Here is a 25,343-nt window from a genome sequence, read left to right as displayed (position 1 = left end):
ATGTTCGCAATAGCAAATCATGGTTTTTCTGGCATTAAAATGAGTTTGAGAAGAGCTGCTTTGGAGTAAAATCATCCTATCCTACTCCTCTCATGCTGGCACCCATATGCCAGGTAAAAAAAACAACTAATTAGGTCACTCTCTATGGAGGTGAGTACTAGTACTTGGCCTAGAACACAACTCTTACCTAAGGACACCCCCTCCCCAGCAGGCCATCTCAAGACAAACCTCCATTCTAGCCTCCTTGGACACCGTGGCCAAAGCCATCTTTAATTTTCTCCTGGGTCTTCACTGAAATAGGAGTGTTAGCAAGAAAATGCCACCTGAAATGATCTCACTTAAGGACAAAATGAGTCCACTTTTACATTAGCTCTTGGAGGTCCTGGTTTTTAAATAGAATCCTGAACACTGCGGGAAGACCAAAGACAAAGGGTAACGTATTAGCCATAGACACCTGAACTGAAAGTTTGAAGAGAACCAAAGTTTTGCCACTCAAAAAACTATACCTGTTGGGATACTGATTTTTAAGTTGGTTATTAAGAAACAAAAGACTCAGAAAGAACCTTTGACTCTCCCCCTTTTCTTATACAGGAGATTCAGATAGAAAAACCTGCTCTAGGAAAGAAATATTAACATATTCACCTTAGTCTAATCTGAAATAAGTATGGTAGACAGTCAGGCTTCAAGCAGGATCCTGTTTACCAAATCCCTCCCTACCTGTATCTCATAGTTTCTTGGTTGCCTACCAAATATTTACCTGCCATGTGTGTTCCTCTCACTTTTGAAATCTACAATTCCATTCCCTGCCTTCTCTTTTACCCAAAGTAACATATATACCCAATTTTACCTGTCTTTGGAATTTTCATGCTTATGTGAATTCTCCATGCACATATATTAAAATTTCATTTTCTCTTATTGATCTGTCTCTGTTAATTTGATTAGCCCAGCTAGAAGAACTTAGACACTGGGAGAAAAAGTATTATTATTTGTTTAGCTCTCAGAGGTTCTTGGCTGTCAATCACAACATGTCTGATGCTCTGCAAATCCAGAGTCTTGTTGGCTACTTAGGTGAGGGTAAATGTTTACCATCTGGCTTTCCTGGGAATAAAATCCCTGATGAGGCATTTGCCAATTTTTACAGTATCAGTACTCTAACCGTGGCAGACTTCATGTTACCAACTTGACTTTGACCAACTCAAAATCCTGAAACTGTAACAATTGGATAGTGTGAGCTGGCACAATAGTGGATGGGGTCTAAAGTTGGGCAGAGCGAACACAAACGTTTACTTAAAATGCAAAGGTGTAAAATTGGCAAAAAATCCGAGTGCCTCAAGACCCTCTTTTTAAACTGTAGGCACAGATCCTACCAAGTTTAACACATATCAATAAACTGATACCACCAATGAAAAAAATTAGTTGTTTGCTTTATAATTAGGGTGTCCACAGAAGTTATTGCCCAAACTAGGGCTTCTGGCTTCTGAGAGTGAAAAGGGTGTGATACTAATAATTATACCAGACAAAAGGAGTAAACCAGGATTGTGGAGGTCAAACCAGGACATAATGACTTTTAGTTTTTAGATGCACTAATAGTAGCTTCTTTCCAAAGGACTCCTGAAGCAGGCTTATTACTTAATGGTAAAAGAAAACAATACTTATTATTCATGTGTAAATATGTTCCTCTATCTCAGCATGTAAATAAATGGTTGAGTACCATGAGTGACTACTGTGCTTGAGATGCAAAGTTGTATAAAACATGGTTCCTGATCTCACAGAACTTAAAATCCAGTGCAGTAGATGACACAATGACAGTACAAGTACTATAGATGTGAAGATGAAGGAGTCTGAAGGTGACCAGGCAGGCGAGCGGAGGGGGCAGCTGAGCAGGGAGTTCAGAAGTAAAGGCATGCAGAGCATATTACAGTGGACCACATGGGAGCAGAAAGCTTGTTTTGGGGGCAACAAGGTGACAGGAATTTATAATTATCTGGAAGACAATACTGAGTTAGTAAACACCTGTTTGAAACAATCTGAACAAAACAGTGCTTCAGGAAAAATTATTCTGATGTCACACTGGATTGGAAGAGGCAGAAAGAGTAGTTATAGACTTCTCTAGTGGTCTAGGACTGATATAGAAAGAGCATGAATTAGAGTGGTAGCAGTGGAAATGGAAAGTTTGCACAATCTTCTATATCTTTACACGTGAAAATGAATTTGACTTTTTTGTACTAGTTAACATACCTTACAACTACCTTAAAAAATTAAAATTCATGCAGAAAACCTAGGACGACAGTAAATACTGTATTCAGCACGCTGAAATAATCTCTTGACAAACATGAAAACAGCAGTTTACCTGTTACAATCTTGAATGCAGCCACTGCAGTTTCCTTCCTTTAGGTAACATGCTGCTCTATTTGAATATAAGATACTTAGATCGTCCGCACTTCCACTTCCTAAAATCACATTTAATTAAATACAGTTAAAATCCATTAGCAAAATCAAGTTCACCAGAATTTCAAGACGACTGAGATCTCCAGCGGCACTGCAGCCCGACATCCTGCTAATAACGCAGAGTTCCGAGGAGCCGTGTGTGCTGCAATGGCCAAGGGGGAAAGCCCGCGAGCGGACAAACCCGTCTCGCCTGGGCACATGCTACGCATTCCAAGGTAGGCTGCTCGCGCAGAACCCGTCACACACCCCTCGGTCACCAGGAAGGAATGTACAGACTAAGTGCCTGTCATTCAGGAGGTGGCCCCTCTGGGTCCCGTGAGCCACAGCCCGGGGATCCGGGGACCCCGCGGGGCGCAGCTCGCCTACCTGCTGGCTCCAGCTGCGCTACCGCGGCCGAGTACTTGAGCGCCGCCTCGGCGAACTGCCCGCTTTTGAACAACTCGTTGCCTTGGCTCTTAAGGCCGGCGGGGCCGGCGGCGGGGGCGGGCGGCGGCGCGCGGGGCCCCGGGGAGGCGTCTGCCGCGGCGGGGTCCCCGGCGCCCCGCCCGCCGCGCGGGAGCCCGTTGGCCCCGCCGGCCGTCGCCAGGGCCCGCGGGCGGCCCCGTTTGTCCGCGCCGGCCCCCGGCGCCCGGCCCCGGCGCGACGCGCCCCTCTCCGGCCTCTTGCCGTCCTCACTTTTGCCCGTCAGCTTCTTCTGGATGTTGCCCATGGCGCGCGGCTCCTCGGCGCGCGCGGCCTCCGCCGGCTCCGCGGCCCCTGTGGGAAGTGGATGCGGGAAGTGAGTGTTTGCATCACCAGGCGAAACTACCGCGGCGGCCGCGGGGGTGCCGGGCGCAGAGGCGCGGCGCGGGCGCTCGCGGGGGCGGGCCGCGGGCAGCCGGGCGAGCGCCGCCCCTCGGGCGGAGTCGCGCGCGCGGGCCTCCCCGGTGCATGCCCGCCGGCAGGGTTTGCCCGAGGCCGCCGGCTCCCCAGCCCCGGGCGCCTCCTGGGCTGTGCACTGAGGCCGGCCTGTAACCAACTCTTCTAACGCTGACCGGGTTGTGAACCTGAAAACCGGCACTTTAAAATCATTCTCTGCATCAAAAGCATACGAGTGGAGGTAGAACTTAAAAATACCCACTTTTCTTCCGCTTACAATTTACAAATGAACGAGGTTCCTAAAACTTGAATACAATAATTGCACCCAAAGTTAGGGTGCCCTTAAGTTGAAGGACTGGGAAAAAAAGTTCATTTGAAAGAAAAATGAAGTCCAAGTGATTTCTAAGTCATTTTAAAGTAAATTTAGCCAAGAAATCGCATGAAATAGGCACGCAGTTTTTAAAGTGAGTCTCAAGAGGACGGCAAATTTTCCATTACAATGCCGTATTTATCCTTTAAAATTCCTTTGATCTTGATTGAAAGGTATAAATCATAGCCTTAATAATTGAGTATTGAATCTATTTTTAAATATAAAATGATATAAATATTTCGTTGATGGGTGTCTTATTGATACTTTAAGCAATTTATTGTTTTGTTAAAGAAAAAAACCCACAGGCCCAAAACGGCATCGCTTGTGCTAAAAGTCCATCATACCAAACCTAGACTTAATTGCAGTTTCAATCTCTCCCAGAAACATAATCTTAATCAACCAGCATAGAATTTTTTGGTCAAGCACCAGTAGTCTATCATGTGTGCCCTTCTCCATGCCCGCCGCCCCCCAAAAAGAAAAAGCAATCTGCGTGATCGAAACTCTTCTGTTCTCTTCCCCTATAGAGAGAAAAATGTCACTGTCCAAAATTAACTTATTCTTTTCTTTCTCTAAGAGCGCCCTTACCCCTGCTTCTTATGAAAATCTGCCTGATAAGACCACCTGCCTTCCCCTAAGGGAAGGTGACTTTTAACTTCTTAGTCTCACCCTCTTTCTGCCTATAAAAACCTTCCAATGGTACAACTCCTTGAAGCGCTCTTCTAGTTGCTAGATGAGATGCTGCCCAATTCACATATTGCATAATAAAGCCATTTAGATCTTCAAATTTACTTGGTTGAATTTTGTTTTTACCAGCTCCAAAGCACCGCTAAAAAGCACTTAAATACAGTGACTTCCAAGATTTCTCTTTTAACAAATTCTAATCTGATTTTTAATAGATATATTGTCTATTCTGTTTCATGAATGGTAAAGCCAGGATTTGAAGCATAAAGACAGGGGGAATGGAAAACCTTGACAAGTATTTAAGTGAATATTGGTGGACGGTCACCTTAAGGCCAGAGTTGAGTTTAAAAACACACTAACAAATACAGTTTTCTATACAGCAAAATAACGTCCAATTTTGGATCACTAACCCAAAGGGGCTTAATTATTAAAATAAAAAGATCTTGTTTTTGTGATAAATCCGCAGATTGGACCCAAGATGCTTATTAGAGCAAGGCTCCACTCTTCCTCATCTGGTATCTGCTACTCAAGTCCCCACCCAGCATAGAAACGGAAGTACAAGTATCAGGAGAAACAACAGACAACTTAGTATTATTGTGCATTACCTTTTATGTTATCCCTTCGTGTTCAACCAATACTATTACTAAATAACTGCAGTTTATTTAGAATTTAATATGGGTCATCTTATTCGTCTTCACACCAAGTATTATCACTTTACAAAGGAGACAACAGAGACACAAGGAAGTAGCTAAGGAATTTGTTCAAGCGCAGAGAGCTAGAAATCCCAGTATTACTGGGATGCAAATGAACTGAACTGAATGCAAAGCTGTACTTCTTTTCTTAAGATCAAAAATTCCCTGAACAATTTTTCCAGTCCCTGCAAAGGTAAACAAAGGCCAGAACATGAAAGTCTTGTGAGTCCTGTTGGGTATTGCACTACCTGTAGGACATTCCAGAGGAGCTGTTCAGGAGGTGGTTCCAAATGTAGATCAGAGGAGTGACCTTATCTAGGGACACTGACTTAGGAGTTGTTGTCTTATAAAGGATCATGAAGTTTGGATGTGGATTAGGTCACTCAGATCTTCCAAAGGATTCCTGAGAAATACCAACACTTAAAGGATGTTCAGAGGAAGCTCTCAAATGGAGGTGGAGGAGTACCTGCAAATGAGAGAAAACCCAGGAGGGCATACTGCCTCAGAAACCAAGATGAAAGGCATCAATAATAACATTTAAATCTCAAAGGAAGTAATGGCCAGTGTCATTAACAACTAAAGAGAACCTTTAGATCTAAAGTTGACAAGAACTTTAGTAGCCTTGGGTGGCGTTGTTTGTGTAGTGGGTAAATGCAAAAATCCTCAATAAAATACAAGCAAACCAAATACAATAGCAATATTGTGTTAAAAGGATTATACACCATGACCAAGTGGGACTTATCTCAGGAATGAAAGAATAGTTCAACAGTAGATAATCTATGAAACAAAACACATTAATAGAACAAGGGGAAAACCATGTGATCATAACTAACACTGAAAAGGAATTTAACAAAATCTAACACAATCTCATGATAAAAACACTCAGAAAACTAGGAATGTGAATGAAATTTCTCAACATAATAAAGTAACTTTATGAAAAACTCACAGCTAACATCATACTCAATGGTGAAATTCTGAAAGCTTTCCCCTGAAGATCAGGAACAAGACAAGAATGTCCTTTTCACCAGAGCTACTCAACATTTTACTGGAAGTTGTAACCTGATCAGTTAGTCAAGAGAAAGAAATAAAAGGCATTCACATTGTAAAGGAAGAAGCAAAACTATCTCTTTATAGATGATATACTATATAGATTTTTTAGAATTATATATATAATATGCAATAATATAATTATATATTATTGCATATTATAATGTATAATTAAATACATATGTAAATATGTGGAATGTAATTATAATTATGAAATATAAAAATTATATATATTATGTATATATTTCTAAAGAATATACACATACACACACACCCCACTACTAAAGCTAATAAGCAAATTCAGCAAAGTTTCAAGGTACAAGATCAGTTGTTTCTACACACAAGCAATAAACAATCCAAAAAAGAAATTACAATGACAATTCCATTTACAACATCATCCAAAGGAATAAAATATTTAGGAATAAATTTAACAAGAAGGTAAAGGACTTATACACTTAAAATTACAAAACTACTGACAGAAATTAAATAAAGGAAAGATAGGAAGACAATGTTGTAAAATATTAATACTACCCAAAGTGATCTACAAATTCAATATAATCCCTATCAATATTCCAGAGCCTTTTTTGGAGAAATAGAAAAGCTGATCCTCAAATTCATGTGGAATTACAAGGGGTCCAGAATAGCCAAAATAACTGAAAGAGAAGAACAAAATCAAGACTTGAAACTTACTAAAAGCTACAGTAATCAAAACAGTGGTGCTGGCATAAGGATGGTCATATAGACCAGTGGAACAGAATAGAGAGGCCAGAAGTAAACCTATACATCTATGGCCAATTGATTTTTTGACAAAGATGTCAAGTCCATTTAATGGAGAAAGAATAGTCTCTTTAACAAATGGTACCGGGACAACTGGATCTCCATGTGCTTAAAAAAAAACAGCTAAGATGGACTCCTTCCTACTTTAATCAATCAAAATAAATCAATGACCTAGGTATATGAGCTAAACAATAAAACTCTGACAAGAAAACATAAGGATAAACCTACATGACCTTGGATTTAACAATGGATTTTTATATGACACCAAAGGCCCAAGCACAAAAGAAAAATAGATAAATTGGACTTCATCAAAATTAAAAACTTTTGTACATCAAAGGATATTATCAAGAAGGTAAAAGATAACCCACAGAGTGGAAGAAATTATATGCAAATCATATCTGACAAGGGTCTTGTATGTATCCAGAATATATAAAAAACACTTACGATGCAATAATAAAAAGACAATCTAATTGTAAAATGTGCAAAGGAGCCGAATAGACATCTCTCCAAATAAGATCTACAAATGTCTAATAAACACATGAAAAGGTGGTCAACATAAAAGTTATTAGGGAAATGCAAATCAAAACCATAAGGAGTTACCACTTCATACATACTAGGATAGCTATAATCAAAAAGGCAAACTACAATAAGTGTGTACAAGATTGTGGAAAAATTAAAATCCTCATATATTGCTGGTAGGTATGTAAAATGCTGTGGCCACTTTGGAAAACAGCCTGGCAGTTCTTCAAGGAGTTAAACAGTTGCCATATAGGTATATACCCAAGAAAATTAAAAATGTACACACACACACGCACACGCGCGCACACACACACACACACACTTGTACATGAATATTCATAGCAGCAATATTCATAATAGCCAAAAAGTGGAAACAACCTACATGTCTACCAATTGATGAATGGAAAAAGAAAATGTGGTGTATTATCTATGCAATGAAATATTACTTGTCCATAAAAAGGAATGAAGTGCTGCATGCTGCAATATGGGTGAACCTTGAAAATACCATGCTTAGTGAAAGCAGCCATACACAAATGGCCACATATTGTATAACTCCATATATATGAAATATTCAGATTGGGCAAATCCATAAGCTAGAAAGCCAGGGAGGAGAAATGGGAGCTATTGCTAATAGATATGGGATTTCTTTTTGTGATTATAAAAATGTTCTGGAGTTAGTGGTGATGGTTGTACAACTTTTTAAATATATTAAAATCCACTGAATTAGAAAATGTTGTATTTTATGACATATAAATTATATCTTAACTTATAAAAAGAGTGTTTTTACCTTACCCTTGACAGCAAAGAATACTCTTATTTCCCCCCATCCTGGACAATTTAATGGGAGAAAAAAAGAATACTTAATTTTCACTTTTTATTAACAATACAAAATATATTGATCATTTAATTTCTTCATTAGTGATTTATCTGTTCATGTGCTTTGTTCATTTTGGTACGGAGATCTTTAACTTTTTCTTGTTGTTTTATAAAAGCTCTTCGTATTACAAGGTTATCAACCTCTTGCCATTTTTCCTAATTTATCATTTGCCTTTTAATTTGTTTTATGGCATCTGACTTGCACAGGTTTTTCATTTTTACTAATCAAAATCATTAACTTTTTCTTTATGATTTGTCTATTTTAACTCTGAAAACCCCACTCTTCTACCCTCCTGATCCCACCAATTCTAGGTCAAGAGAAATATTTATCTATATTTCATTCTTCTGTTAGTAACTGTTTAATTTTCTCATATTTCATTTTTAAATGGGAATAAGCAACAGCACAAGGGAGGCAAGATGATTACTTTCCTCTGATTACTTCTCACAGACTCTGTAAGGACATAGACTAAATACCAAAGTTTCTAACAGCTACAGTTGTAAGATGATGGCCGATTCTAAATGCTCTCTACAGGGAAGGAAATGCTCTCTATGAGGGAAGGAAATGCATCTCTACGAATAGATGGGGAGTTTCCAAGAAAGCCCACAAATTCAAATTCCCAGATCTAATAAGTCTGACAAACAGGCAGGTATTTCTTCATCACTAGTCTTTAGAAGAACAGGTGAAGAAAGCCTATCAATTTTCTTATCTTAAGACCTAACACAGAGTAGGTGCTCAATAATCACCACTTATTAAGTTAAATCCATTTGTACGCTATATAAACCAATGTCATACCTCAGTCTGGATGAACTGGGCCTGGCCAACCCAAGTGGAACTCCCAGAGGAGCAGCATTATCAGCTAAAGTCACAAAATACTAATTGCCGTATTTTTTCATGGTCTTCAGGGCTCCTTGCATCATACCCCATAATGACTAAAAATTCTTTCTTGGAATGTGGTGGGATGGGAAACCACACATAAAGATTCCAATTTGATAATCTCCCTCTTGGTTGTAACATTACTTTCCTAATAGCAACTTAGATTTCTCCAGTCTTTTCCAAGGCTCTAGAACCACTTTTTACATGTCATCTAACAATGGAACTTGGTAGAAGTGAGCATAAAATAGTTCTAACGATTTCCTTTCATCTTAAAAGGACTACTTCTGGGCTTCCGACCATTCATTCCACTTAATCTTGACTTGCTTTCCTGATAAAAGGGAACTAGCTTGTTGTAAAATTTATATTCTTCCTATCAAGACATTTTTGTTTTCTGAATCTTACATATTTTTGTATATTCCCTAATTTAAAAAATAAATATGGGGGCATGAATGACAGAATCAGTAATGGTTCTTGTAAAGCTCCTGGCTGCCTGGAGACCTGACTGGAACTGTTGCATCTCTATGAGACTCACCTGAGGGAGGAACATCGTATCTCTCTGTCAAATGATATTACAACCAACGACCCTGACTCTGCAACAATCCCAACTCAGATTTCTATTCATCGAAATAGTTCTACTGATTTTTTTTAGTGATTAGATTTTTCCTGTTTGTTCATTTCTACTTGTGAGGAGGGCCTTTTAATATCCTCCCCACCACACCACTTTATTGAGATTGACATATTTATTGCATAAGTTAAGTTTAAGATGTACAATGTGATAATTTAATACATATATATATTGCAAAATGATTACTACAACAAGATTACATACAAATATTGAATCATTGTTTTGTACACCTCAAACTAATATAATGTCAATTATATCTCAATTAAAAAATTAACTCAGAACGGAAATATATCTAAATATTAAACAGAACTATGAAACATTTTTTAAAAAGGGAGAAAAATCCTCATAATTTTGGGTTAGGCAAAGCATCTTAGATATAACATCAAAAGCACAGTCCATTTAAAAATTTTGATCTCACTCTACTCGAAGAACTTTTTTCAGTGAAAGGTAATATTAAGAATGAAAAAATAAGCTACAAATGGGAAAATATTTGTAAAGATCATATCTAACAAAGGACTTATACCAAAAATATGTAAAGAACTCTCAAAACTCAACAGTATGAAAACCACCACCCAATTTAAAAAACTGGTGGTATAAACTGAACAGATATTTCACCAAAAATGACACAGAGATGCCAAATAAGCACATGAAAAAATGTTTAACATCATTTACCATTAGTAAAATGCAAATTAAAACCATGAGACCACTATACACCTAATAAAATGGCTAAAATTAAAATAAAATAATAAGACTGACAATACCAAACGCTGGCAAGAATGATAAAGAACTAGAACCCTTATATGTTGCCAGTGGGAAGAAAAAAATTGTACAGCCATCTGAAAAAACAGTTTGGAAATGTTTTTTAAAGTTAAACATACACATACCAACCATGTGACCCAGAGATGGTATGTTTACCCAAAACCTATGGGAGAATGTTAATAGCAGCTCTATTCATAAATACCAAATGCTGGAAACACCCTGAATCTCCTTTAACAAGAGCAGGAATAAACAAACTGCAGTATATTCACATAAGGAAATCTAGTCAGCATTAAAAAGGAATGAACCACAGATACACGCAACTATATGAATGAATGTCAGTGACAGTATGCTAAGTGAAGCGAGCTAGTCTCAAAGAGTTGCATACTCTGATTCCTTTTATGGCATATGACATTCTGGAAAAGGTAAAACTATAGAAACAGAGAGCAGATTAATGGTTACCAAGAGTTGGATGAGGGAAGGGTTTGGCTAAAAAGAGAGCAAAAAGGAGTTTTTTGGCATGATGGAGTTGTTTTGTATACTGATTGTTGTGGTAGTTACATGAAATTATATACATGTTAAAACTATATACCAAAAAAGTATATTTTTGCCATACATAAAATTTTAAGATAATTTTAAAATAGTAGCAACTGATATAGTTTATACTACATCTTATTTCATGTAAGATTTTAAATGATTTCCTTTCATTGTAAGACATGTGGCTAATTACCCTAAGCTAAATATAAACACTAAGAACATTTGCTGAAAGCGCTTACTTAAAATCTGGCTGTAAGGTGAAAAACTTTTTACCTTAATCTCTCCCTTTTTTATCATTTTGATGCTCTGTCTTCCTTTCCCATCTCTCTCATGCTCTTATACTTGTGTCCTCCTCTCTTACATTTCTTCTTTTCTGTCCCTTTGTCTTTATTCCAGCTTAACTGATCATACTTTAACCTGAGGTATATATTTTACATTATATTTATTGTCATTTAAAAAATAAAAACTTACACTTCTTGTTCTTTATTTAAGTTGAATTGATCATTTTATATTTCTCTCAAAATTAAAATATTCTGTTGAATTTCTTAAAGTTGATTTTTACCCATGAATAATTTAATTTTCAAAACTGGTATTTCCCCTTGGTTGCTAAGGGCTCTCAAGAAGGGAGAAAAATTTTTCCCCTCCTGGTCAAACAACAGGCAGATCTTTCCCCTTGAAGCTGATGTAACTTTCATTGTTTTATATGATATATATTAAGCTTTATCAAATCTAGATTCTTTTTTTGTAAATTATTAAAAGGGAAATTGCATATTAAAAAATCTTTTTGAGCACACACATAGCAATTTTCTAGGAACAATGCATTCATATAGGTATATACCCCCTTGAAGCTAAGACATTTGTTTGCATCCAATAGCTGTATATAAAACAATCATCTAAGCGAGACATTTAAGGTTAACTTGCAAATGGTTGGTACTACAAAGACATAGACATTTGCATTTAAAGGTGATAATCAGGAATTAAATTGAGCACTAGAAAAGTGTCAGTTTAAGAATAAAAATGGGTTTGGGAGATTGTATTAAGAAAAAGATGAGTTATGTTAACTAGGCATATTGTGGTGATCTTTTTACAACATATACAAATATCAATCATTAGGATATATACCTGAAACTAATATAGTTATATGTCAATTATACTTCAACAAAGAAAAGGAAAAAGAAAAAGAGCTACATTAAGAAAAAGATTAAGAAAAAACTTAATTGTGAATTTATAAGATAAAGCTAGGAAAAGCTTGACAGACTAAGAATTTCTGTACAAATACAAAATTTGAGATAGCTCATCATATAAAAAGATAGTTTTTTGCATAACCAAAAGAGAAAAGAAGTTTTACTTTTATCTTCATTGCTATCTTCATGTTTTCTTCCACTGTCCTTTCCATCTTCATCTTCTGAGTTTTCTACTTCCTGAATAACCATCCTTTTCCCTTTCGTTTGGGTCTTAGATGCAGGTTCAGAATTTTTCAGATCTCTTTCAACCTCTGACAAAGTTTTCTGCAACATAATCACCATATTAAAGAAAATGTTCTCATTTAATAAAAAAAAATAACACATTCTTTCAGGTAAGAGTATGAAACTATCAGAAACTGAATAAAGATAACTAAGATAAGTCTTTTTATGGTGGCCTGTTTTTTTTTCAAACACATTCATTGTTTTGTCTGATTATAATCCTACATGTCAGTTATAAAAAACTTAAAACATAACAAGTATGAAAAAGAAAGAAAAATTATCTGAAATACTGCTACTCAAGTAACGCTATTGCTATTCTGATGATGATTATCTTCCTAGATATGTTTACACACACACACACACACACACACACACGTGCGCGCGCGCGCACACACACACACTAAATATAACATAATAACAAGGAAATACTATGGGGAAAAAAGCTCTACCCTAAATCTAATCCACTGAAATGCTGACTTGCCAAATGCAGCTGATACACAAGGGATGTCAGCTGCCCCTCAGAGAAAGTGCGACAGATAACACAACAGGTGTACATGGAAACATTAACAACTTATTGTTGGAGACAGTTCTCCATGAGTTTCTCACAATTTCTCACTGTGAGCAAAGGAATTAAACAGCCTTTGTTCTAAACTATCTTTTTAAGGATGTTTGTATTGAGAACAGCCTTGGAAAATAAGAGTATTTCCCTTCAGAGGAGAGAACATGTTTTCTTTGCTCTCCAGTAAAATAAAGATGTTTCCCTCTTAGATCGAGACAGGTTTGCTTCCATCCCATCATGAAAGATGGGGGTTTCATAAATTTGGGATTTCTCAGCTGTAACTTGGGTTATAAATCTAGAAATTAAGATACTAAAGAATATGCATTTTTTAAGATCTTTGATGCAATGTACTTAAATCACCTTTCAGAAAAGTTTGTGTTGCTTTTCAGCATAGTGCAGCATCTATCTGGGCCATTCTGCCCCACCCCCATGAGACCTGAGGGCCAGGGAAATTGAGGCGAACTTGAAGCTCATTGGCTTGCCATGCCATGAATTTGACCCAGGAGTCCTGTGTATTCTTCTAGTCTTGTATATTCTTCTTGTTAATTTGCAAGTAGGATAAAATCTCAGACCTTCCTAGTTCTCAACACTTACCTCCACTCTTTAGGCCTTAAAGCAGATACTCCTAAGTGCATATCTGAGTCAGTCTGCTGTGTCGATGATGCAATCTTACCATGCAAGTTACAGAGAAAGAAACACTTTTTCGTGGCCATCAAGTTCATACCTAATCTTACCTAGGAAACTTCTATACTACTTTGTATAATAAACTGACATTAGCTCAAAGAAAAGCATTACTTTCTTCCATTTCAAATAGATATAAATACTTTGGGGTGTCTGGGATATACCTGCTTTTTAAAGCTGTGACCTAATCCTCAACATCATGTATGCATCAAGGTAAATATAAATACAGAAATAGTAAGCGATAGAATTTCATGAGGAATCACTTTCTGTACTTACTTTGGCTAACTCATTATCAGGTTCAACATCCAGTACTTTACGCAAATCTTCAATAGCTTCCTGGAGCTTGTTTTGATGTTTATAGGTAGTAGCACGGCGTAGAAGAGCTGGGAATTTATCAAAATGAAAGATACATTTTTTATCATTATGGTATTATGGTTATAACATATTTCTCAAGTGGAAGAATATAAGTAGCACAGAACAGATTAGGATGCAGTTGTGCAGAGCTTAACTACACCCATTTTCATATTGTTGAACACAAAGAAAATGATACTGAGGTAAAGAGAAGAAGCTGCCTCAGACAACTGCCCCCTCCAACCATCTGGCCCTGTAACAGCCCAGGCCCTGCCAGCTCCTGCAAAAACAGAGACTCCAAACCTCAACCTTTCAGAGGCACCACACTGTACTGCAGTATTGGGAAGCTTTTCACTGAACAAAAATGTTTCTTCCTTATAATCATCACTGTAATGACTGTACAACAGTATGAATGTAGTTAATACCACTGAACTGTGCACTTAAAAATGATTAAGATGGTAAATCTAATATGTATTTTCCAAAAAAAAAAAAAATGAAAGAAAAAACTCCAGTTAAATGCAAGCTTGAGATATTTCTTCAAAAACACATATATATTTTATTCAGTCTTCTGAGATTATTGACTACCTCAATGCAAATAAACAGAAACTTAAATTCCAAGTTAAACATGAAGTTAAAAGTAATTTTATGAAGGTAATGGTTCGCATGTAGAAATTTTAATTTATTTGAAATATTTTTAGGGCAAATAAGAGTGGATCCTGCTATAAATTAAAAGCATTTTATAAATATTCTTTACCCTTTAAGTTTCCAGGTTCTAACTCCAAGACCTTTTCACAATCCTGAAAAGCACTGTTCCAGTTCTGTAGTTTGAGTTCTGCTTGAGCTCGGTTGTTATAGGCCGCTACGGTGGGAAGCACTGATAGGCTCCTATAAACGAGACACTCATTGGCAACAGGTAGGCCAGTGGGAAATAAAAGAAGATGGAGAGACTCAGCTAAAGCTGTAAGTGAAACAGTCATATCCTGTGTTATAGGCAGAATTGTGCCCCCTAAACTTCATACGGTACAGTCCTAACCCTCAGTACCTCAGAATGTAACTATATTTGGAGATGGTATCTTTAAACATGTGATTAACTTAAAATGCGGTCATGTAGGTGGACATTAATCCAGTAACTGGTGTCCTTATAGGAAGAGATTAGAATACAGACACACACAGACAAAAGCCTGCTTGAAGATGCAGAGAGAAGATAACCATTTATAAATCAGGAAGAGAGGCCTCAAAAGAATCCAACCTTGCTGACACCTTGACCTCACACTTCCAGCCTCCACAACTGTGAGTAAAGAAAGTTCTGTTCTTTAAGCCATCCATTCTGTGGTACTTTGTTATGGTAGCCCCAGTAAACTAATATAGCCAGCATCATCAAAAATAATAAGATATAATTCTATAAACATACGAAATCAACATTAGACAGATGCTAAAATAACTAGTTAAGAAGTTTAAAGTTGACTCAAGCTTTAGAGGTAACATGGAATGTAACTACCATAGAGCTCCTAAAAAAGTTTAGTTCACATCATATATCGAAAACTTTTTTTTTCACATGGTAGGGACAATCCCCGAGTGCAAAAAAAATGAAGCAACCAACCACAACTAATATCCTTTAATTAAATTGTTATTGTGTTAACAGATACAAGTTAGGTTGTAATCTAAAAGCAGATTTAATCTTAAGGAAATGATCATAATTTAATCAAACAAATTTAAGAAAACAGAGGAATAAAGAACACAGACTTTCAGAGAGCAAATTTTGTTAGATTAAGGGTATGAGTGCAAAATAATAAAAATAAAAACTAAAACATATCTGACTGTTGCTCAAAAAGTTGATTTGGAATGCTGTGAAATAGCCTATGCATAAACATAGGAGAAAGATAAGGGTATCAGTACACTGACTTTTCTAAATCCAAAAGAGAAATAGAAGATGAAAATGGAAAGTCATAAAAAGCATCAATTTACTAAGATCATAATGAAGTTACATGGTTGGGTAGATATCAGACATGGAAAATTTATGTAAGAATAAATAATAAGAGTACCAGATCCTGAGTGTCTCCCATATGCCACGCACTAGACACTAAACTCATCTAATCCTCACTACAATCCAGAAAGGCGGTATCACCGCTCTCCCCATTTTGCAGATGAGAAAATAGATGCGACTGAAAGGTTAGGTAATGCGCCCAAGGCCACAAGCTTGTAGAGGGAAGAGTCAGGATTCAAACCCAAAGAGTCTACACCTTTATCACCATGTTATCTTGACTTGACTTTTGGCATGTTCGATTTGATCCTCACAGCTGTGCTGAGGTAGGCACTAGTATAGCCCATCACAGTGAGAAAACTGAGGCAAAAGAGAGGAAGAATCTGCCCAAAGGAAGAATGTGGCAGTGTGAGTTCCCTTAACCATCACACTATGCTGCTTTAATTCTACAACTCCTTGATTTCTCAAAAGAACACAAGAAAAATTTTGTCCCCTGTAATAGATAAGCCATTCTCCATCGGTAGAAATCTACAAGAAAAAAAACAATGTCAGAACTGACATGACTGATCCATAAATATCCTCTTTACCTTGCACGTTCACTTAAACAGTCCAAGAAAAACTTCTCTAGAGATACAAACAACATTGAAAAAAAATCTTCCTTCCACAAGTGGATTAGTGATTCTATAAGCACAGTTTGTCTATAACGGCATTTAAGGAACTTTATTTTTTCGAGCTTCAAAAGTTTATACAAGTTTTACTGAATACCCGCTGTGAACCAGGTACTTTGCTGGGGATACAATGGTATAAAACAACAAGTAGGATCTCCTCTTACAGAGCTTACAGTCCAGTTAGTATCAAATCACACAAACTTAAATTGTACATCCACCAAGTGCTATAAAAGAAAGATAAGATTACTATAAGAGCCTATCAGTTGGTGAGGAGGGGCGGTGGTGGTGGGATGTATTAAAGTGAAGATTTAACCGAGTCTGGGATGTCACAGAAGACTTCTCCAAAGAAGTGAGGCATGAGCTGAGATCTGAAGGACAAGTCAGAATTAACAGATAATGAGAGGAGAGAAGAGTATTTTAGTTAGAGGATCCAGCATGTATAAAGGCCCTGTGGTGGAGGTAGAACCATAGGCACCGGGAGCAGATCTGGGCCGTCTGACTTCTTAACCTCTATGCTTTTTGGACTTTCTATCAGTTCCTTTTAGATGAACTTCTGTCAAAAGTGGGAGTGGGTGGAAACTTTAGGGAAAGTACTGAAAAAACAAAAACAAGGCAAACACAAGTGAATTTATAATAAACCACAAATATATCTTGAGTGATTCTGATATAAATTGTTTGGCTTGTTTATATCATTTCAACAATTAAATTTAAATATTGTCATGTTTTTAATGGCAAATTTAAACCACAACAAAAATCTGCTCACCTTGTATAATACTTCACAGCCTCTTCATAATCTCCTGAGTTAAAAGCCTCATTTCCTTTTTCCTTTTCATGAGTAGCAAGAAAATCCTTTTCCTTCCCAGTTAAACCTAGAAATGAATGTTACCTGCTGTAAGCTAAAATCTAATTTAATAAAATTAAAAAAAAAAAATTTTAAATCCAAGAATGCTTATTTTAACAGTAGAAAATTACAAAATAAAGTTTTAAAAATGAAAGTTTTCCTAAGTTTAAGAATGATTCTGTTCTTTTTTTTAATCATTCACAATTTTTAATGATTTAGGTTTTTATGATTGGTTTTGTTTCACCTCAAAGGTGCTATACATCTATGGACTTCAAATGGAACCAAACTGTGCTATCTTTTTGTTTTAAAGAAAAAAGAAAAAACGTGAGAAATTTGAAGAAAAAAGGATTCAAAAGAGGAATGAAAAACAAATAAATTACAGTAAAAAATAGGTTTATATTTTTAAGTCTTACTAAATTTAAATAGTAAAACTATTACTGATATAAAATTAATTAGTCGAAGGATAGATTTGAATTTGTTAGAAGTGGTCAACTTGTGGAGAAAATCCATTATCTTATAATGGAAATTTGCAGCACTTTAAGAGAATGTCTTCTTGTTTGACAGCTTTTATTAAAAGTGAAAAAAATATAAAGACTACTAAATTATTCTTATTTTTCCCCAATTACCTGTTGTGTCTAGTCTAGTTTCAATTTTAGACAAATGTGACTTATTGTTTATTACAGTTTTTTCTTTGTAATCTTCATCAATTTTTGAACATTCCTTTTCCACGTCAAATCTTAAAAGAAAGAATAAAAACTGAAAAAAGTACAAGTGAGAAAATAAAATTTGTTATTGATATTCTTATATTCGTATTACTCTGCCTTTAAACACATAGTCCAAAAATGCAAAATAGGTTTGTATTATATGTTATCTGGAGTCTCTCTTAGAAACCATGAAATTTAGTGAGAACTTAATCAGGTCTACACTCTTCAGAACTTTGTAATTAAAATGTGGCAAATTTACCTCAATTTAAAATTTGTGTCTTTTTTTTATTTTGGATTGGTATAAGGATTACATTAGTTATTTTTGGTTGGTTGCTCTTATAAACAAAAGAATATTTTTGTAGAGGATTTTTATTTAATGGAAAAACAAGATCAAGAGTGACCATATATTCTTAGTATTCTATTGAAGTACGTTGGTATTCTTAATATATTCAGGTTCACAGTAATTAAGAAGTTATTACAGTATTTTATAGTAGAGAAGTTTTCAGTGACAAATTTTAAGTAAAGAAATATAAAACATACTTATCCCACTCTGCATAATCCCTTGGCATTTTCTTTTTAGCTGGTCTACTTTTAGAACATTTTTCCTGAAATAATTAAATCATATTTATGAGACATCGAATATAAGATTAGCAGGTTTTACTATAAATGCAATGTGAAGCATTGGATTAAGATACACAAATTGAAAGGATAAGAAAAATAGGTAACCTTGAAGTCATAACAACCCCAGTATTAAAATTATTAACATAATACATAGTAGGCTTTAAAAGGACTTAACATTTATAGTTTATTTTGGGAGAAATCTATAGAATTTTAAGTACATATATAAAATTTAAAAATGCACGTGTGAAAGGTGATTATTAGTGATTATATTATAATTTTAAAAAGTACTGAATTATCATTCTTTCTTTTATGTAGAAATAACTACTTTGCTGTATTTGTCAAAGCTGGTTTGTTTGCAATGTCAGACACTCAACTTGAACTAATTCTATTTAAAAAGAATAAATCATTAGCTTATGTAACCAAACTGATGATAGGGCAGATGTGTTGCTAGGTAAAGGATTCATATGGTCTCTCTCCAGCACTCCCTCTCTTTCCCCACAGTCTCTAGTCTCTGCTTCTCTTTGCCTACTAATTTCATTTTCCCTTCTGGCTACTTGTTTTTTCCAAGTAGTAGCAAACATGGTCACAAACATCTTGGGGTTATAACCTCACAGGCTTCCCAATCAGAAAGGAAAAGGAGAGTGACTCTTCTCTTCATCTTTAGTTAGAGAAATCTCTGGGAAGTACTGTGATTGGTTAGCTTGGGTCATGTGCCCTTCCTTGTCTGCGCTCCAACTTGGGACTATTAAGTAGCCCAACCTACATGTCTTATGCCAACTGCATCAGAAGGGAATGAGAAGAAAGCAACAATAGCCATTATGCTCACAGATAATTCCTTAGATGGTTTCTTAAAGGTTAGTCATAATCTGAAACCATTTTGAATGGGTCATTTACCCATGCAGTTTTGTAACATCGTGCATTGGTCATCTGGAGTTATGCAGACCTACCAGTCAAACATTTCATTATACAATTAAAAAATCATATTTGTTCATGTCTTCATGGAGTTCATCAGAAAAGTCTTTAAGTATCCTCCTTAAAGGAAAATTATTTTGTCACAATGTGGCTTACATTCAAGAGCCACAAGAGAAATGAAATACTGTCAACTGTACTTGAAAGCTCAGGTTTTATCACTGGCAAAAAACACCGTCAGATGTTTTCCATGAAGTGGCAAGCCTACTCCATTCATATGCAATACAGTGTCTGCCAAAAACCCAAGTCTTGATAACCAGTTTGTCAGTCGCTCTTCTGCATATACATTATTCCAGGAAAAAGTGGCTATTTAAAGCCGGCAACTTAATCATCCAAGTGTTTTTCTGGAGATAACATTCATATTTCACTTCACGTATGCTTTCTGCATACTTCCCATTTTGTCACACAGAATGTTAAAAACGCATGTCCTAAGATTCAAGATTTAACAAAATAAGTTTTAGTATTTCATCTAAGATATTTTTATGTTAAGTTGGAATGTATTACTGTGAGTGTAGAGCAGTCGAGAAAACAATGGCTACAAGTACAGTTTGGCACCACTGCCTTTATTTGTGCTGAGGTAAATCAACACTATGAAAAAGACAGAGCATTAGCATTAGTTGTCAAAATAGTATTGACTTCCTGGACCCCCTGGAAGGATCTCTGGGATGACCAGAGTCCACAGACCATGCTTTGAGAACCACTATGTCTACCTCACTGGACTATAAGCTCCTTGAGGGCAGAGACCAAGTCTTATTCATCGTTATACTTTCTGGATACAGAATTAGTACATAATAGGTGTTCAATAAATATAAATTCGTTGATTATAGATAGTAGCATCCTTATCACTGGCAAAAAAAAAAAACCCAAAACAACAACGACAACAACAACAAAAACACTGTACACCTCAGTTACCTGAGTAATTCCTAATGGGGAGTAAAAAGATCCAGGAAGGTAAATTTTCAGAGGGTAGAGTGATGAGGCAATGGATTTTATTTTTTAATAAAATTGAGGATTCAAGGAGGAAATGAGAATAACAAGAATAAGTTAGCCCAGAATGAAGAGACTAGGGTAGCCAACCTTTCTGAAATGAAAGTTAAAAAAAAGAAAAAGTAGGGCAGAGTGAATGGAATTGTGTGATACACGTGAAAGCCCAGAGACCCCCAGTGTCCAGGACGCAAGAGCTAAGTTATGTAATATCATGGTCTGGTGGATGCCAAGAAGCTCAGTTTTGACTTAAAGTTAAATAAATGGACCTGGAACTGCAGAAGGTCCTTTCTCTATAGAACCCATGGGTTAAAAAGGAGAGGTCTACATGACAAAATAGGGATCAACCATAGAGAAATAATCATAAAGGGTTTGGGGATAAGGGGGAAAACAAACATACACTTAACAAAGGAAAGACATTTATAACTGCTTGAAAGTATCTGTTTAATACTTTAAATTTACAGTTAGTTATGTAATGAACTTATTTCCTCTCTGCTTCTACTGGATACATAAAATTATTCCCTGAAATTCTCGCACACTGAATTGGATCTTAAATGCTCATCAAAACTGGTCAGAATAGAAGAGACAGAACAGCAAAAGAAAAAAGCAAGGAAAGGCAGTAAACGCAAGTCTTCAAAGGAAAAGGCTATTTCATTTTGATTTCCAAGTGATGAAATACAGCCTACTCAAGAAGGTAATGGCACATGACCAGCTTAAAAAGATCCCCAGCTTTCCTAAAGGACATCGCATTTTGGCTACACCGATTAAACTGAGATACTCTCTTAACAACCAACAACAACCTTCTTTCCCTGCCACCCACACCCCACACCAAAAAGCCCTACTTTGGCAACACGAAGACAGCTGTCTGAGCCACGAACGGGAGGCAAATTTTCTTTCATTGCTGGAAATGTTTCAGTTTCATGATAGTGTATTTTATTTTCTTCTTTTTTAATTTCTGATACCCAACTCTGAGAAGAAGGGAAAAAAATAAAGGTAAATATACAGTTTCAAATAGTTAACCAGGCAAGAGAAAATACTACATAGCATCAAAATTTCTCATGGGTCAATTTTTTAGGTGACAGTTTGATCAAGCCATTCTCTACTTAGAACACCCTTCCTATTTTTTTTGGGGGGGGGCAATACAGATAACATAAAATTGACCAGCTTGATCATTTTTAAGTCACAGTATTGTTAAGTATATTCATACTGTTGTTGCCCTTCCTACTTTTATTTATCTTGTAAGGTCTTATTCATCATCCCTTCTAGCAAGCTTTCCCTAAACTTCTGGGTTGGGCTAAAAATGCTCCTCTTCCATGTATTAGCATAAAGATTTAAAATCATCTATTTATTGCTCATCTCTATCACCATACTGGAAACTCCTTGAGGGTAGAGCCAATGTTGTAATCTCATCTTTATAATTCAACAACATAGCGTAGTTTTTGGCACTCAATAGGTTCACAATAATGTTTATTAAACTGAATTGTCACAGGTGCCAGAAAAAAAACTGAATAAGAGATTTTTTTTTATTATCTGTGAAATTTTATTATTTATTATAGAATTCATATAATGAGGGTCTAATTTTTGTGAGACATTCTTAAAATAGGCATTGGGATACAGCAATAAACTATATTATCTATCCTATCTCTATAGGAGGCAGGGAGGATGAAAGAGAGGTCAACAGGAGAAACAGGAAGAGAAAAAGAAAAACAGTAAGGGAAGAAAGGTAAAAGAAGAGAAGGAACTATGGAGGAGGAAAGGAAGGGAGAGAGAATGGGGAACAAGGGAGAAAGGGTGAGGAAATCATGAAAGAAAGGGAGATGAAGAGACTATTTCTTAAGCAAAATGAAACCACAGAGGGACTCTGATAAAATATAGGTAAATGTGTATCTGGTGGAGAGAAAACTTTCCTAAGGATATCTTTAGAATATTTAGGACACAAATATTAAAAATGAATTAGAAACATGTCAATAAAGAAATTGATAAAGGGATTTCTCCTCCTGGCTCTGATGAAGTAACAGACTGGATTTACCCTCCTGCCGAAACTCTAGCAACCTGCACAAAATATATGAAACGATGGTTTTCAGACATTGGACAACAGGTAGCACAGGACAATGATCCTTGAAAGAAGGGAAGCAAATGAGCTAAGTCCTACATTGCCCCTACTTCCTGCCTAGAGTGTCCAGTCTACAGCATGAAAGAAACCAAAAAAACACTGTAGTCTTGCTGAATTCAGAACAGAGTTTGGACTTCAGAGAGGACAAGATCGCAAGGATTTTTGGTGGCAAAATATCCAAAAGGATGAGAAACTAAAAATCTTCCCTTTAAGATCAGAAACAAGACAAGGCTGTCTGCTGTCACCACTATTATTCAATATAGTGTTGAGAAGTTCTAGCCAGAGCATTCAGGCAAGAGAAAAAAATAAAGGGCATCCGAACTGGGAATGAAGAAGTAAAACTGTCACTCTTTGCAGATGACATGATTCTCTATATAAGAAACCCTACAGACTCCATTAAAAAACTATTAGAAACAATAAACAAATACAGCAAAGTTTCAGGATACAAAAATCAATGTACAAAACGCCATAGTATTCCTATATATCAACAATGAATTTTCAGAAAAAGAAATGGAAAAAAAAAAAAACAAAACAAACCAATTCCTTTTGCAATTACAGCAAAAAGAGTAAAATATCTAGGAATAGACCTAATGAAGCATATGAAGGACCTATACACTGAAAACTATAAGACATTATTAAAAGAAATTAAAGACACAAAAAATGGAAAGATATTCTGTCTTCATGGATTACAAGAATCAGCATAGTTAAAATAACCTTATTACCCAAAGCACCATACACATTTAATACAATCCCCATCAAAATCCCAATGGCAATTTTTTAAAGAAATAGGACAAAAAAATCATCAGATTTGTACAGAATCACAAAAAACCCTGAACAGCCAAAGTGATCCTGAGAAAAAAGGACAAAGTCAGAGGTATCACTCTGCCTGACTTTAAGATACTACAAAGCAATAGTAATCAAAACAGTATGGTATTGGCAGAAAAACAGACACACAGAACGATGGAACAGAATTGAGAGTCCAGAAATAAACCCCTGTATATATAGGCAAGTAATTTTCAACAAAAGAGTCAAAAACACACAATGGAGAAAGGAAAGCCTCTTCAGTAAATGGTGCTGGAAATATTGGAAAGCCACATGTAAAAGAATGAAACTAGACTGCTACCATACACCAAAATTAACTCAAAATGGATAAAAGACCTGAATATAAGACCTGAAACAATAAACTATATAGAAGAAAACAAAACATAGGCACTAAACTCACAGGCTTTGGATTTAGAGAGAGTTTACGAATTTGACTTCAAAGGCAAGGGAAGTAAAAGCAAAAATAAATGAATGGGATGACATCAAACTAAAAAACTTCTGCACAGCAAAGAAATCAAGGAGACAAAGAGGTAACCATCTAAACAGGAGAAGATATTTGCAAACAATGCCTACGATAAGGGGCTAATACTTATTAAAATATATAAAGAACTCATACAACTCAACAATAAAGAACAAACATTCCTATTAAAAAATGGGCAGAGGACCTGGACAGACAGACACTTCTCTCAAGAAGGTATACTAATGGCCAACTTACATGTGAAAAGATGTTCAACTTCACTCACCATTAGGGAAATGCAAATCAAAACCACAATGAGATACCACTTCACACCTTGGAATGGCTATCATCATCAACAGGACAAGTAATAACAAGTGTTGGAGAGATCCGTGGGGAAAAGAGAACCCTCATACACTGCTGTTAGGATTGTCAATTGGTGCAGTCACTATAGAAAACAGTATAGAGGTTCTTCAAAATATAAAAATAGAGTTACCATATGACCCAGCAATCCCTCTTCTGGGCATTTACCACCACTACCTCAAATTGAAAATGTTTATCCATAAAGATATATGTACTCTGATGTTCATAGCAACATATTTATGGTGACCAAGACATGGAAACAACCAAAGTGTCCTTTAATACATGACTGGATAAAGAAGATGTGTTATATATACACAATGGAATATTATTCAGCCATATGAAAAGATGAAATACTTCCATTTGCAACAACATGTATGGATCTTGAGGTTAGATGCTACGTGAAATAAATCAGGTAGAAAAAGTTGAGAACCATACGATATTACTTACATGTGGGATGTAAAACTGAAAGCAACAAAAGAACAAAACAAACAACAGAGACTCATGGACCCAGTTTAGTGGTTACCAGAGGGAAGGAAGGGAGGGAGGAAGGTAGATAAGGAGGAAAAAACAATATCCTAAAGGAGGTAGCTAGATAGAGAACTCTGACAATAATCTGAATAGCTCCGTATCTATAAAGAAATTGAAGTCACAGTTAAAATCTTTCCTATAAAGAAAAACCCAGGCCCAGATGTCAATGGTGAATTCTAGA

General features: G+C 36.1%; 1 protein-coding gene across 4 annotated transcripts in view; it reads right to left on the bottom strand.

Annotated features, from left to right (window-relative positions):
• The window catches only part of SPAG1 (sperm associated antigen 1), a 58,476-nt gene that overhangs the window by 24,072 nt on the left and 9,061 nt on the right, over positions 1 to 25,343 (bottom strand). For 2 of the 4 annotated variants that reach the window (XM_036232901.1, XM_036232898.1), the window contains exons 4-12: positions 21,725 to 21,850; positions 18,849 to 18,913; positions 18,231 to 18,340; positions 17,527 to 17,632; positions 14,869 to 14,999; positions 14,040 to 14,146; positions 12,409 to 12,568; positions 2,815 to 3,204; positions 2,351 to 2,450 (exon numbers count right to left, since the gene is read on the bottom strand). In XM_036232901.1, coding sequence (XP_036088794.1) covers positions 2,351 to 2,450; positions 2,815 to 3,204; positions 12,409 to 12,568; positions 14,040 to 14,146; positions 14,869 to 14,999; positions 17,527 to 17,632; positions 18,231 to 18,340; positions 18,849 to 18,913; positions 21,725 to 21,850 — 1,295 coding nt within the window. The remainder of the gene's footprint in view (positions 1 to 2,350; positions 2,451 to 2,814; positions 3,205 to 12,408; positions 12,569 to 14,039; positions 14,147 to 14,868; positions 15,000 to 17,526; positions 17,633 to 18,230; positions 18,341 to 18,848; positions 18,914 to 21,724; positions 21,851 to 25,343) is intronic. The other 2 variants (XM_036232900.1, XM_036232899.1) reach the window with 2 other exon arrangements.

This window comes from Rousettus aegyptiacus, unplaced genomic scaffold (assembly GCF_014176215.1).
Source record: "Rousettus aegyptiacus isolate mRouAeg1 unplaced genomic scaffold, mRouAeg1.p scaffold_m13_p_15, whole genome shotgun sequence".
NCBI classification, from domain to species: Eukaryota; Metazoa; Chordata; class Mammalia; order Chiroptera; family Pteropodidae; genus Rousettus; species Rousettus aegyptiacus.
This window is presented reverse-complemented; position numbering and strand designations above follow the sequence as displayed.